General features: G+C 51.3%; 1 protein-coding gene across 4 annotated transcripts in view; it reads right to left on the bottom strand.

Moving 5' to 3' along the window:
• Positions 1-15,948, bottom strand: part of LOC144163198 (uncharacterized) — a 94,199-nt gene that overhangs the window by 33,003 nt on the left and 45,248 nt on the right. For 2 of the 4 annotated variants that reach the window (XM_077694032.1, XM_077694035.1), the window contains exons 3-4: positions 5,760-6,014; positions 4,370-4,663 (exon numbers count right to left, since the gene is read on the bottom strand). In XM_077694032.1, coding sequence (XP_077550158.1) covers positions 4,370-4,663; positions 5,760-5,880 — 415 coding nt within the window. In that variant the 5' untranslated portion in view covers positions 5,881-6,014. Of the gene's footprint in view, positions 1-4,369; positions 4,664-5,759; positions 6,015-6,554; positions 6,784-13,776; positions 13,930-15,948 lie in introns of those variants that run through there. The other 2 variants (XM_077694033.1, XM_077694034.1) reach the window with 2 other exon arrangements.

The following is a 15,948-nucleotide window of genomic DNA, read 5'->3' as shown; positions in this document are numbered from 1 at the left end:
GCTTCAAACCTGTCGTCAGACCACGCATGAAGGCGTCGTGGTGGGAAGCAACCGTCGTGTCCGTCCAAACAGTCGATAGCGTGTGTCCCGCATTCACCCAGGTTTCATCAAGGTAGAAGATTTTTCGACCTTCCATCCTGTACCTGGCGACGTCGTAGAGGTACTTCTGCTGCCACGCGACAATGTCGTCCCGCTCGATCAGCAGCGAGTTCCGGCCCCTCTTCTCATACCTGAACCCGATGTCATTCAGCAGGCGGCGCACAGTCCATGGCTTGAGAGGAGTAACATCGCCGCTAGCGTTGAAATCCGCAGCAATTGCCTTCACTGTCGGAATCTCATTGCTGCGAAAAAAACGATGCACGGACGACCGCAATGCGCACTTCGTGAAGTCGTCGTACACTTCTGTGCGTCGTCTCTTTCCGGCGCTTCGCTGGCGCTTTCGGGAGGGCGTCGCAACATTTCCGTCGTTATTTTTCATCTCCTTCTTCACGTCCATCACCAAGCTCACGCTGACTCCAAGAAGATCGCTCACGGTCGCGGCCGTTTCTTCAACGCTGCGCTCTGGGTGAAGATGCCGCAAACGAACGTACGCGTTCCGGATCATCTCCCGTCCGCAGCTGCAGATGACACGGCCGCTTTTGTTTTTCTTGTACCATCGGCGTGGCGTAGATGGCAACGCACCACAATTCTCAGTCGAGAACGATGAAGCACATTCAGATGCGACTTCTTCGGGATCCATGGCGGGAAATGGGGCCGGCAATGCATAAAACCAGAAGCTGCCAGAAGCAAGCGGCTGAGGGAAAACCCGGAAGAGCAGAAATTCACCATCAGGAATATAATTCAAACTCGCTACTGCAGCTGACGATAAATTCTTTCACGCATTGCATTAAAACGGGCACATAAAAAATTTTAGCTAAGGTTTTTATCTCCGCTCAAAGTGAAGGCGCCCTTACGAACTACTTTTCGGCACGGACGCATTAAGGAAAGCGTGGCTCCGAGTGCTGCCCGCAGGTGCAATGCGGTCGGCCACGACGTCACCTTGATAGAGCGACACTATTGGCTGGAAGGGGGTGGTGGAAGTGGGGGATTAGGCGACGCCCCTTTTTTCTTGACTTGTATCCGAGTATAGTGGGCGAAGCACTGGGGATCCTTCAAACCATAAATCACCGGAAGAGTGCTTACTGCGGCTGAAACGATTTCCAATCCAATCCAATGCAATCCAATCCATTTCAGTCCAATTCAATCCAAAGCTCCTCGCGAATGTGCAGCACGTCTCTCTCTCTCTCTCTCTCTCTCTCTCTCTCTCTCTCTCTCTCTCTCTCTCTCTCTCTCTCTCTCTCTCTCTCTCTCTCTCTCTCTCTCTCTCTCTCTCTCTCTCTCTCACACACACACACACACACACACACACACACACACGCACCTCTTTGTTTGTGAACCTCTTATTTTGTTCTTGTGAATCTTTTGTTCACAGATGTTTCGATTTACGCGGTGCTGTGCCGTGAGCACAGACGCCGGACAAGCCTCGGCCTTACGGTGCTTCACCGTTTAAAGAAAGGCGCGTTGTTCTTGCACGACCCAACAATCACCACGGCAATACTCCCACTGGCCGTGTCAGCCCCAAACACCATTGTGGGCAAACTAATTGGGCATTTTCACCGCCTCGCTGCACCACACTTCGGTAAAGTGGTCTCAAACCAGAACGTTTTATGGCACGGCAAAACAAACAGCTGCGCCCTCGGTTCAAGTGCATTCCCCGCACACAGTGGGCGTGTGCTTCATCAGCCGTTTTATACCCCTGCTGCACGTCAAATTTATACCCGTGCCACACGTACACAAAAAATGACATTACATGTTAATGCCTTAGGTTTTATGCCATTAATTAACTGCTACACGAAAAAATGTAATGTCATTCGCTCTAATGTCATTTTTGGTTTAAGGAGTTCCGCACAATTTATTCGTCCTCACGAACGCCTTGAATTTGCCTACCCTCGAAAGAGATGAGCACCAAATGGAACCAATGAAACTCTCAGCACCAGAGCGTTCACGCGGAAGCGTAGCTGAACTTCGAAATAAGACGACTGTTTGTGCACTCTTGGTGGCGAAGTTCTGAAGAAGATGAAGTTTGCTGAAACAGTGGCAAACGGCAGAACGTGATGTACCATAACGTCACTCATCATTTTGAATTTTTCGTATTTGGCTACCGCTGGCAGGCGACGGCAGCTGCTGGAGCCACTTTTAGAAACGGTTCGCACCGTTTTTTAGAAAACACTATTTCTCGTAACATTCTCTTTCACAAAAAAAAAAAAAAAAAAAAAAAAAAAAAACCATTTCTGACCCTTGTAAGACGTTTCTCTCTATATTAAAAGCTTCTAAAATATGAGTGAATTGCTATGTTTGGTCATCACCATCATGCCTAACACATTTAATGCCTTCGCGTTTTTGCGTGTAGCGCGGCCCGCCCAAATGCCATTCGGAATCTTAAGGCCTTAAGCGCTTAATGTCATTTTCGCATACGTGTGGCGTGGGTATTAATGTCATTCCCATTAAATGTCATTCGTTCAAAATGACATTTGTTTGCTGCCACATGAGAAACTGTAATGACATTTGATCAAAATGACATTAGGGACCGAATGAGTATGCAGAACCCATCGACTGCGTACTGCCAGCGAATCTGTAATCTCGACAGCAGAGACTCGGTGCAAAAGCCCACCCAAAACAGATGATTAAAGCGCCAGTGGCATTATAATATTTTTACACGCGTATAATTTTTAGCCATTTATTTATTCACATGAAACAAGCCAAATAAAATTGTAAAAAAAAAAAAAAAACGCTAGTCTCGCTATTAGGCCAGCCTCAGCCCGTGTGGTGGGTGCCAGATTCAAGTGCACTCAAAAAGTGCACTGCTAAAGTGCTTTAAAGTGCATTCAAAAGTGTTTAAGTTCTTTCCGCTCAGTGTTTGCAAATATTGAAGTGCTTACTAAAATATTTTCTCTAGGCAAGTTTCTGCCCATTGCAACTGCCATCATTTGAAATTGACATTAATTTTGGCTATGTAGCAGCGCATCAAGAAAATGGCACAAAGTCGAACGAATGACATTAAATTTGCCGCGTGGCAGGAGTATTACTTCTCATGCAACTGACACCATGCATCTACTTTGTGGTCACCAAAGATTGTAGGAAAGGGATGCTCCAATACAGGGGAGACCAAAGTACAAGTGGGAAGGAGATTGTTCTTACTCGCAAAGCAATCCTTCCACTTTTAAATGAACTTTTCGCAACTGCTACTCAAAATAAAATTTTGTGCCAAATTTCTCAATTTCTGTACCAAAGGAACTGGTAAGGACCTAAAAGACGAAGACTGTTGACAGGCAAACACCGATAAATTCGTCCACAGTGTACACTTCAAGAGAGGACAAGTGTTCTAGAAGTTTTCTAGAATTGCACTAGAAGTGAGGTTGTTCCATAAGGTTCTAGGATTAAAGGAGCCATGAAGACAAAACACAAGTTTGGTTCATTCGAAAGATTGCCTCATTAGAATCATACTGACCCCACTTGTAACGCAAACTTCGCTCAAATAAGCCACATAATTAGGAAAAAAGGGAATGGCCATGCAGGCCACAAGCTCATTTCCCACAACAGAACCTATGATGTCGTGCCAGCCAGCTCTGCGATTGGCAGAGGCCGGGAAAAGCAAACGCAAATTAGGCGGGGCTTGTAAGATTGCCGAACGAGCTATTTGTGCATAAATTTAGGGCACATTCTTTTTAAAGCAGTAAGAATGGTGGGACGCACGGTGGAAGTTACGAAAGCACACGTAAACATAGAAGTACCGATGCGTACTGCTGTTGGTACGGCGCGCACTATGCTTGGTTTAGCTGCACAGGTCTGTGGGGCTTTGGGGAAGTGTCTCAGACGACACTGGCCGATTGACGCAAGCAACGGGATCTTCTGTGACCGTATCTGTCGAGCGAGCCCTCTGTTTCACGAAACGATTATTTTCTCCCAGAACTGTCAAACACAAACCAAAGGCAGGAAACGGCTTGCAACGGTATGGTGGCACCATCTAGGTTCACTAACGGTAAACAAGGCCTCGGAATCTGCTGCACAGCGGTCGGCTCCCGTGATGTCATTGCGGACCACGAAAACACGATTTAGTGGGAAAATCAAAATTTCAAACCTAAATTGATGAATTTCTGAGTGAATAAAACATCCATTGCATCCGGAGAAGCGCTGGGGGCACTATAAAACAGGAAATCTTTCGAACAAAACAAACTTGCATTTTGTCTTCATGGCTCCTTTTTAAAGGATAACGAGCACCACTTCACGCTTTCAGGCCTAGCAGGCAACCGCGTTGCGGCCTCAGACTCACCTCCGATGGTGACCTGGGTGGCACAGACGTGGAAGACGATGCCGTCCACCCGGATGTTGCAGTTGTAGTTGCCCGTGTCCGAATATTCCGAGCGGTTTTTGTGGTAGGCCACCCACAGGTCGCCCGTCGACAGAAGCTCACTGGGGAGCTGGGTGTCATTGAACTTGATCTCCAGGTGTCTGCCGTTGACTGAGTACTCCGTCCTGTTCTTGCCTATCGTGAACTTGGGCGTGTTCAGCGTGCAGTTCAGCGACAGGGGGTCGCCGGACTTTAGGCTGAAGTCCCCCGGCATGTCTGCAGTGCGCGCGCAAGTAAGGAAAATGGAGCGAGCCGTACAAACAACTCCCTCTACCACACTTGGAATTATTCATTAGTTGCAAATAGCCACGTCCCTAAGCAGTAAGAAGTGTATCTAGTCGCGTGATAAACAAAATCGAGTAATAACTGCCATTATGACATTATCCAGCCAGTAATAACTGCCACTATCCCCGAATAATAACTGCGATTATGACACATATATCAATGAACCTCTGCTGGGAATTGAGTCTTCAACGACCAGTTTCAAGGACTTGGTGAACCTGGCTGACAACGTGCGGAGCGTTTATCTTGCATTTTGTCCTCATTAAGAAGCTCAGACTAGACGAGGTCGACTCAGATAAGGATGACTCAGCGAGCAATGGAACGGAAGATTACAGGTGTAACGTTTAAAGGACAAGAAGAGAGCGGAGTGGGTCAGAGAACAAGCGCGTGTTAAGGACATATTAGTAGAAATTAAGAGGAAGAAATGCACATGGGCAGGGCATGTAATGCGAAGGCAAGACAACCGTGGGTCATTTAGGGTTACAGAGTGGATCCCTAAAGAAGGCCAGCATTGCAGGGGGCAGCAGAAAGTTAGATGGGCAGATGAGATGAAGAAGTTTGCAGGGATAAATTGGTCGCAGTTAGCGCAGGACCGGGATAATTGGAGATCAATGGGAGAGGCCTTTTGCCTTGCAGTGGGCAGAGATAGACTGATGATGATGACGAAGGAGCAACTTCTTTCGAGTGTCTCTAAATGTCTATCATCAGTCACTAGTAGTACACTCCTCTCATCCAACTAGCCCTCTTCAAACGATCTCAATCTGCTTCACTCAACCTCATCTACTCTTCAACTCCGCACGATTTGCCGCTTCTCTCTTCTTCTGACTCCATCTCCCGTTTTCTTTGTTCATGCCCTACACATACTGCCCACTCTATGCCCGTGTTTCTAAGTGGGTTTTATTTTGCCCAATAACTGAGCTTGTTGCCAGCATGATGCTGCTTGGTCCTACGTACAATGAATGAATAAATGAATGAATGAATGAACAAATGAATAGATGGGTGAATGAATGAATGAATGAATGAAGCTCACCTCCAGAGATGGGCGAAAAAACGGACCTGCAGACAGACGCGTAGACGCCTGGCAAAGCGAACAACAGAAGCAGGAGTCTGGCCCCGGCACGCGACTGCCGGCACACCGCCGATCGGTCCATGGCAGAGAGCGATGGTCGTCCCTTCGGCCGGAACCAGACGTGGCTCTACGCCGAGGACTGCACGATCATACGCTGGGCGTGGCAACCAGCATGCCGCACTTTTCGGTCAGCGAGCCCGGGTTTTCAGAAAGGTCCTGCACAGTGACAGAGAACAGTGGAAATTGGCAGTCAATCGACAACGAATGGATCAAAGCCCAGTGAAACGAATGGTTGAAGCTAACTGATAGATAAAACTAGTCGGGAACTACCATTTGTTTCGCTTTCAGATACGTTAACACTGCGAACCACAACTTTCGGCAACTTGTGGTCCTTTTGCATGGCAAAAGGGATTAATGTGGAGAGAGATAGAGAATGCGAGAGTCCATTAGTAGCTACAAAAAACCATGCCTGATTCTAAGCTTTAATAAAACAAAACTAGGAATTTCGCTTGCACGGTATTTTCTGAAAATTCCACCTCCGAATATCTTCAATTCCAGGGCTTATACATGTCAACCTTGATCCGCTTCTATCACAGTTTTAGTTTCCAAGCGATCACATATTCTGCATAACAAATCGCGCTTAAAAGACACGCTGATCCAGCAGCATCACTGTGGCTGAACATAAACCAGAATGAACGAAAGAAAAAAAATCCGACACCTAAAAACGCCTTCCTCACACACTCCGGGTAGACTCACCCTAAAACAGCGCAACACAGCTGATCCCGCCGAGTTCCGAAACGGAGATATCCAGCATCCGTCCGTTCGCAAACACCCGCTTCCCACCATTGCGTCTGCAAGCTCCCAGCTGTGCCACCGCGGAAAAACTCGAGGAAGTTGGGAGCGCGACTAACAGGACACGCCAATTTGGCCCCTCCGACAGGGGTGAACAACATGTCAGGGGAATGCAGCCAGCGTTCGCATCATTCGCGCACCTCCGGCGGTCGCGAGGAATATTTTTCTCGCCAAGGGGAAGGCCGCGGCCTTGCAAATCCGAAGCGAAACGCCCTCTCCCCCAAAAGACACCCCCTTCCATCCCTCCCTCCTCCCCCTCAAAACCAGTTCCACCCGTCCGAACAACCGCCAGAAGCCCTACTCGCTTTTCACGAAACAAAACAAGGATACAACCTGCCCTCCCCCTCCCCCTCAGCCCAGCGGCACACATTTCGGGGACGCATCCTATCCTACAGGCAAAGCTACGAGCTGCACCCCTCTCCAAAACGTGACTCCGCAACGTCAGACTGCAAGAGTGCTTGCGTAATGACACTCGCTTCAACCCCCCCTCTCCCCGCCATTTTCTAGCCGTGTACGACCGACCCGGAAAACATCGACCTGCTCGACATAACCACTGCCATCACCACACCTATGCTCCGAAATGATCCACCTTGCGTTGCACATGTTATCTCGCGCGCAGCGCGCTAATGGCAGTCGAAACGGCCCCCCGGTCGCGCCGGTTTTGAGGACGGAATGCATGCGGAAGGACCGACGTGGTTCTCAGTAATCACCGCTTAGAACAGCGACTTTATGCAGACATTACGACCGATATTTACATCATCTGTCAGTATGACCGACATCGTAGTTTGTAATAGACGGACAGAGAAACGCCAATTGCCAGCGAGTTCATAGCAACGAAAATAAATAATAAAGCTCACACTAATAAAAATTTTAGTAAAGAGAACTAAAAAATAAAGTCAGCAGTCATTGGCGGCATTTTAGAACAGGGGCGGAGCAATCTGTTTTGTCCAATTCCTGTCTGTTTCAAGGTGTCCACTTAGGAGTGAACCCTGATAGGCTGGAGGTAGGCGACTCGGATGTGACGCAGCCCAAGCAAGGCGGGACGTAGCTTTCTGCGCATGCGCAACAGGAACTACGTCAGAATTGAAACGGACACAACCTAGAATTCCGCCCCGGGACAACTCCACTGCGTTACTCCACTGCGATCGATTCACTTTGTCCTCCAACTCCATTTTCGAAAAGGAAGTCGCGATTATTCTTCACTGCTTGCCCCCCCCCCCCCCCCCCCCCAAAACAGCCAGTTAGCTGTGTGAGCACAGCAACAGCAGGAGCGGTATTCTCGTGTTTGTCCGTTTTGCGTCCGTTTTATTGTGACGTACTTCCAGTTGTAGGGGGGGTTTGAGTTGACTTTTGAGCAACAGTTCTTGTAAATACATTTTAACCGACTAAACTTATATTAAACTTAAAGTTTATTTTACCACCAGCGAACCGACAAGGCGACGAAAAATCGTCTGCTCCGAGAAGCCGCGGCTCATAGCTCCGCCGTGCTTCAACGCCTTCACATCCGGGTGTCCGCTTCTGGCCAATCCGGGCTTGCTCAAAAGGGACACTTTTGAAACGGACAAAACAGAGAATATAGCTCCAGATCAACACTTCAATCGCGGATGCTCCGAAACAACGGACCAGCAGCGCTCGAGCTCGGATCCCAGCTCGCCCCAACGGACGTTCAACCCATGTTGACAACAGCGCCTGCTTCGAAGCCGCTGCCAAATTCCGTGATCGGGGAGGAGGAGTTGGGTGGGTGTTAGAGGGAGGCCCAGGCCGCCCTGATGAGCTGAAAATAAGTCGAACCCCCACAACGGCCAAAGAGAAGAAGCCACGGCGACTCATCGCGCGCGGGGACCTCCCCCGGTGTGTACCCGCAGAACGTTTGAAAGTAAACATTTCCTTTCTCTTTCCCGGGCCCACAATCCGAGGCCGGCACCTCTCTCGGATGCCAGGCCATCTCGGATGGCCCCGCGCAATCTCAAAAATAGACTGACCCCGACTCCCAGAGTACGTGAACCCCGAGCTGCTCCAACGCCGCGCAACCTTGCGTGACGCGTCGGGCAGATAAATATCGGACTTGTCGTGGCGTTCGCAAACCGTCAACAAGATACAGGCAAGATGCTCGTTCTCCCTACTAGCGGCGTTCGTGCTGAGCAAGGATTTAAAAATGTTCTCGAAAGACGAGGGTGTTTTGGCCTTTTGTCTTTCGGCGGCACTTTTGAATCCTCGCAAGTATGCACCAACTCGTCCAAAAGAACGGCAGTACATCTACCGACCCACTACGACTGTCAAATATGCCCTGTACAAAAATTTTTACCTCGCCTGGTAAGACGTTCGGGTATTTCTTTTCACGGCGAGGAAGAAAAAACCCGCAACTGAAACGGATATAAATACAACGCAGCGTCTCAGTAATGTAGACCCAAACTAGGTAACCTGTAGCGTCGCCAACGCGACTTACTTGGATAACCAAATTCAACCGCGAAAGGATGCAGTTGCATATGCACCCAGAAGAAGCGCCTCGGAACGACACGGGTGGAGACGCAGGCGATAAAACACTCCCGTGGCCGCGCCCCGCCAAATGTCTCCCGAGTGGCACAGGCAGAGGAGCATGCGCGCCATTTTTGAATTGCAAATGAAGCAAACATGTCGCTGCGTGGTGGCCAGCCAGCAAGGCGCGGACACGTGTGCAACATGCGTGCCCGTATAAACAATGTGAGACTCGGTTGGGGCGAGAACAGCCAGAAGTTATGCAACATCTCCGTGTGCTAAAAGTGAGCGCGTGTGAAGGAGAGAGAGAGAGAGAGAGAGAGATTGAACTCGATGTCGACCACGAGAAAACGACAACATCGAGGAGTGCTCTTCGAGCCGCAACCCATATGATTACCAGATAAGGAAACGTAGGCGAGACATGGGAGACAAAGGCGACAAGTAAAAAGAACACGGAATATACGTCATGCGTCCATTACCGTACAGTAGTTTAACCAAGTGACACTAAATAAGCCACGTCTTCTGGTGGCTCTAGTTTAACCCAGAGAGTTTCATACTAATATTACTAGAGGGAAATCTGTCGCCGCAGTCCCGGGCCGGCGTGGGCGGCGCCACTGCCGCTAGCGACGTTCCTCGCCTACTTGGCTTGGCTAGCCTTCAGGCTTCTTTTTTGTCTCGAAGCCAAAATAAATAAGAAGGGTAACATTTTTTTCTTGATCATCGTACACGAAGCTTATAAATAATTAGAGACAAATTAATCTTACGCAAATTAACGATACGCAATATAGTGCAAGGACACGCGAGATCCATTAGGTATTCGTGAAAATAAAGGTACCATGTCCACTCGCTTGCGATCATCTAGATATGGCGGCGGATGTGTCAAAACCTTTTTCGCGCACTTTCCACGTTACTGTCCCGTTAAATCGGCCACCGCCCAAGGACTTTCCCAAGGCTGCTCTTCCCCCAATCCGAAGCTAACCAATCTAGCACCCTCATCAGTCGCCAAAACGAGATCGCACTGAATAGGACACCCCCATACAACACCTCCTCGGTCGCTGGGCGTTCCGTCTCGTCCCCAGCACTCCATTCCACCCGCCACGGTGGCATCTGTGTTCGCTCTACGTGGGCTGATAAATGTAAGCGACTCGCAGAAAGCAAAGAGCGGAATGCACACACGAAAAAAAAAAAAAAAAGTGGGTGCCCTGCTACGAGAAAAGGAATACGAGAGGCCCGAAAACCAAGAAGGGTGGTGGCGCGAGGATGGACGGCTATGTCGCGCGAGGGCGCACAAATCCTGGCCCAGAGAGTGTAGCGGGGGCCGTAGGGGGGCCCCCGGAGAGGGACGCGGAGGAGGGACGAGGCGGCCTGTGAAGTGTGCCGCCGGCTGCTTATCGGCGTCGTCATCCATCACCACGGGGGGTTCGGCTGGCGGTCCGGAAACGACGCCGGAGCCAGCCCGCCACCTCGGCGGCAGCGCCTCTGGCGGCGACGCCAGGCGACGCGTGGGCCCCTCCGTCAGCCCGTATCCCCAAAGTTACGTGCAATCGAATACGCAGCAAGCTGTGCCGCAACAATTAAGAACTGACACCAACCATGAAACGTTTACAAAATGTGGGTGAATATTATGAACGTTGAATAAAAAAAGGCCGAAGCGTGGTTTTTTCAGGGAGCGAAGCACCTTAGGACCTCGCTTTGTCCGTGGCTTGTCCCTTGGCGTCAGTGTACACACAGTGTTGCGCATGCGCGAGGAGCATTGGATTGGATTGGAAAAAATTGAATTTTATCGGATTGGATTGGAATTATATAACTGTACACACGCATTGTCACTCATTTACATGCGCGAGTGGGCAATGCCACGGGTGATTTACGGTAAGAACGACCCCCAGTGCTTCGCCCACTCGTCATGATTCACTTCGTGGGGATGCGTGAATTTTTCAAAAAAAAAAAAAAAAACATTCATGGTCGGTGTCCGTTTTGAATTCTTGTTATGCGTATTGCCGACTGGGCCGGCTTCCTGCAACCTTTAATTTCAGCAGGATGTGTGGACCACGGAGGAAACGGCGTGGGCAAAGGTGAGAAAGTCAAGAAGGTCGCGTCAAGGCCCTCCTTGTAGGATACGACTGTCGGCGGTGACACGCGGATCAACGTCGCCATTCCGCGCTTCTGAAGAAGCCCAGCAGAGAGATCGAGTTCTGCTCGTTAGCCCGGTTGTATGCCGCTCCGGTTCGTTGCCATCCCATCACGCCGGGGCCACTGAGAGTCCTGGTTGTCGCCCTCAGGGCAAGCGAACCGATTGGGCCCGGGCGGAGCTATCATTGAACAACTTGTCTTCCCCATGCAAGTACGGCACTGAGAACACGGGCGTTAAACTGCGACGACTAACATGTCGTTAGTCCAGGTCATGCTGCCACTTCTGCATGCTTACAGCGCCCTGTGTGCTTACAGCGCCCTTCGTAAAGATGCAAGCATTACAAACGTCACTGCTAGTTGGAATGCAGAAACGAAGGGACACGTACGGTTACATCAAAATAAGATTCGTGCAACCTGGGTCCCACTGCAATAGTTCGTGCAATAAGTCTTGGGTCCCACTGCACCATCGCAACAGCTCTCAGTGGCTTAGCGGGGATAGAAAGGTTTCAGGCCAGGAAAGCAACACCTCGGCTAGGAGGAGCGCCACGCAAACCCACGGGGATCGTCACCGCGCACGGAAATCTCAACACTCCGTTGTTTAGGGCGAAGCCCCCAGCGGCTGGAGCTGTTGGCGTCTCTCCCGTCGTCATCGCAATTGTCGTCTCACGTAGTCGCGGTACTAGAACAGTGTTTACTCGTTTACGCCTCGTGTACGCCTAGCGCTGGAACGTAACGCGTACTAAAAAACCCACCGGGACACTCTAGACGTTTACGCCTCGCGCTAGGGAGCTTCGTGCTTCAAAGACAAGAGACTTTTACAGAAAAGCTGTCAACCTCTATCCCCCCAACGGTTTCATTTCCGTTTCAAAAAACGCCAAGGCACGAAGAATACATTTATACACTGCATGCTTCCCCCCTTCCCCAGGTTTCACTTCAGTGGAGATGGCCAGGAATTTTTTTGTGTTGTTTTTCACCGCCGCAGCCAGGAATCGAACCAACAACCTCGAGCACGGTATACCAACGCTCTGGACCATAAGCCACCGCGGTGCGGCGCCTTGGTTAATGCAGTAGAAGGCTACGATGCACCGCTTCTCCGAGCTATATCCACTTCTATCGCGAATACAAAAAAAAGCCTGCCTATAACCCACCCTTTTCGGCCTGCTCAGTTCAAAGTTCAAACTAAATAAACCCGTAGAATACTTCCAGCAGATCGCCTCTAACCACGTGCAGCTCTTCGCAACACGGGAGAACGGGGCACCGAACGAGGAGTCGAACCCGCAACCTCGGGTGCGGCGTGCAATGGCATCAGGCGCGCTTGCCAGCGCTGCACACATTTGCGGGAAGAGCCGGCCTCTCTCAGGCGCTGCTCGGGACGGCCAACGAACGCTCGGCAGGCAGTTCATTTCCCGTCGCCCCGACGACGACGACGCGGAGGCACCCCGAGCGCAGCATACCGCGACGCGATGCCAACACCCTCTCCCCGACTAAGAAAGAACCGTGATGGAAGCAGCGGCTGCTAGTTGCGAACGTAGCGCGATTTCAGAAGTGAGCGATGCACGCAGTCTTTACTGCTCTGGGCCGTACAGCAAAACCCTTCCCCCTGGGATATGTTGCCAACCCACACACAGAGATCCAGGGAGGGGGGTGCAGGGATTTATACCTCCCCCCTCACTTCAACACGCCAAATATAGGAGGACCAAGAGGTATTCCACCAGCCGAAATAAGCTAGGTAGCTCAGGAAGGCTTCAGCGTGCAGGCGAAAGAAAAAAAAAAATCACGCATTTCCACGAAACGAATCCTGACGAGTGGGCGAAGCACTGGGGATCGTTCTTATCGCAAATCACCCGTGGCATTGCCCCCTCGCGCATGTAGATGAGGGACAACGCGTGTGTATATACAGTATGTACAATTCCAATCCGATACAGTTCAATTTAATCCAATCCATTTCAATCCAGTCCAAATCCAACACAATCCATTTCAATCCAATCCAATGCTCCTAGCGCGTGCGCAACGCTGTACACGGACGCCAAGGCACGGACAAAGCGAGGTCCTAAGGTGCCTCGCACCTAAAGCGGAAAAGAAACCGCTGCGCGAGGACAGGAGGAACGATTGCGATACGAATGGTGAGAAGCGACGCATGTACGGTATGCGCGCAATGTGGCCAAAGGCGACGACGGCGGGTCTATTCGGTCTACCAAAAATCATTGCCCACAAACAATTTAGGAACTCCGTTCGAACAGAAATTCTCCAAAGCAGTGCGGAACAAAAAACGAACACCTCGTCCCATTTCGGACAGGCAATGCGCCGTGGTTAAGCCCGGTTCATGAAATCGGAGGCCCACGGCTCAGTCAGCGGGCTGCCGCAGAGCGTACCGCTGGCTTAATAAAGCGGGAGATTTAAACAAGCTGGTCCAGAAAACGATACTGCGGTGACCTCGTAAAAGCGAAACTCAACGAAGGACCGTTACGAAGAGCTTTGCAGGCAATCACACACATGCAAGCACCGGCTACAAGCCACTTACACGCTTGAACTTGACGGCAGTATACTCCTGGGCCCCACGACTAGGGAAGGTCACGTCCTTGAACGCGCCGAGGGCTCTGGCTGGCAAGGGTCAAGCACTGAAGAACCGAATCCTTCGCGCACTCGGCGACCGCGGCGCAAGCAAGAACTCGGAGGCTCGCTGCGACTGAGGGTCGGCTTTATACGCTGAAGACGAGTGCCCGGGGTCCTGTACAAGGCATGCCCGCCACGGTGGGGGAGAACGACGTGGGAAGGAGATGACGGGAGGAAGGGAAGGGATTCCGCTAAGACGGAAATCGAGACCGACCACGTGACCCCGGGCCGATCAGGCCGAGGATGAAGCGGTAAACAAGAACCGGGTTACGAGCGACGTGAACGGCCGGAGAGCGCTGCAAAGACGCGTTCCCGAACCCCAAGGCAGAGTAAGCTCCTCGATTGCGGTACGTTGCACGCCGAAGAAGCCGCCCGCGCGACGAAACGTTCACTGCTAACAAAAGCGGCCTTCTTACGAAACAGCTAGCGCGGTGAGCATGGCCACTTGCTGGGTGGTTCGCAGCGAAGAGAAAACGTTCTTCGTGGAAGCGTACGCAGAGTAAATTGATAAGGAAACGAGTGATGCGCGCCAACAGCGGCAGCGCTAAGGCGCGAGTGAACAGCCCGCACAGCTCAGCACTTCGTTTAACATCCGATTTTTTTTTTTAGGGCCAAAAAAAGAGAGACGGACCGAATCGCTTCCTCGACTCCGTGGTTCGACGGCGCTTTCTGGGAAGCCGTCCGACGGCCAGAGCAATCCATCCGGACACAACGCGTCACTGATGAAGCGGTAAGAGGGGGAGGGGGGCGATCAAGAAAGAATGCCCGCCGTGTGTACGCCGCTAAACCATAACAAACCCGTCTCGAAGAAAGACGTGCGAAGGATGATGGGCGCTCCGATCGGATAAACACGGGGTACGGGGTATGAGCGGCGTTTATTGTGGTTAGGCGCTCGCCGCCACCCATTTCGGCTGGGCGGTGGCCTCACTGCACCGCCCGTGGGGCTTTGGTCTTCGGCACCACGCGGAAGATGACGCCAACTGGCGAGACCCCGGGCTCGAGCCCCGCAAAAGAAAAAATGAAAGCAAGAAGGGACAGACGATTCCGTTTACAATACGCTGCGCCGCCGTTCGGGGCGGATTTTCGTCGGGGAACCCATCCCGCGCTCTTCGTCCTCCCAGGCTCAGCAATAACAAGCGGATCGGGGTACCATTTGTGGAAGGCTCGCGGCTAGAGGGCGCTCCGGTCGTCGAAGTCGGACGTCTTACAGAGTGTCGCGGTTGAGGAGGGGGAGGAGAAAGCTAGAACAACATACAACCCCAGCGGATACGGCAGCTCAGCGCCGGGGCCGCGTCTTTTACGCGGAACAAAACCGCGGGAAAAACGAAACAGCTAAAAGCAGATAGATGCCAGAGCAAGAGCGAAAGGGACGGACGGTCGGTGGGCCGGCTGAACGCCTCCAGCTAACGTAAACGCAACCGTTCGTTGCCTTGAGGGGAGGCAGGGTTTGGTTAAACAAATTTCCTCCCCCCCATCCTCTCGCGCTTCTGGCGAAAGCTGGGGCTGGCAAACCAAGTCTCCACGCCAGCCTTGCTTCCCACAAACTTCTTTTCGAGCCAAGAAAAGGGCCACGCGTTTCCAGGAAGGGTGGCGCCGGGAAACGAAGTTGAGGAACAGAATCGTCAACACTTCCCACGCACCTTCTCCGTGTTTCTTTTTTGTTTTAGTGCCGACGCTGTGCCTTTATTAGGCCCCAGACTTTCCTAGCTAATATACCGAATGAAGCACGTTCTTTTCGCAAGCCTATACCAATACGGTCGAGTAAACGGACTTCTTAGAACATGATCGGGTACCTCGCCTACGCTTGGTACAAACAAGCACGCGAGGCAGCGCGACATTATTCGCATCAGCCTAACGGCGCGTGTATCGGATTTTCTCAATTTACGCCGGACAAAGTGGGAAAAGATTTTGTTCGGACAGCGCACGATAGGAGGAGTTGCGAGTCTATGGGAAAGCGACATTCCGTTTCACCTTGGGTACAAGCCGAGCACCTGCTGTACGCCCCCGGCGCCATCTGCTGGTTCGCGTGGAACACTCCCTCTATTCTTTCCTACAACTGTCTCGGAGTAGAATCGCAGGT

Source organism: Haemaphysalis longicornis, unplaced genomic scaffold (assembly GCF_048455015.1).
Source record: "Haemaphysalis longicornis isolate Haplotype H1 unplaced genomic scaffold, Haemaphysalis longicornis Haplotype H1 scaffold_12, whole genome shotgun sequence".
NCBI classification, from domain to species: domain Eukaryota; kingdom Metazoa; phylum Arthropoda; class Arachnida; order Ixodida; family Ixodidae; genus Haemaphysalis; species Haemaphysalis longicornis.
The sequence above is the reverse complement of the archived record's forward strand: the minus strand, read 5'-3'. Positions and strand labels throughout refer to the sequence as shown.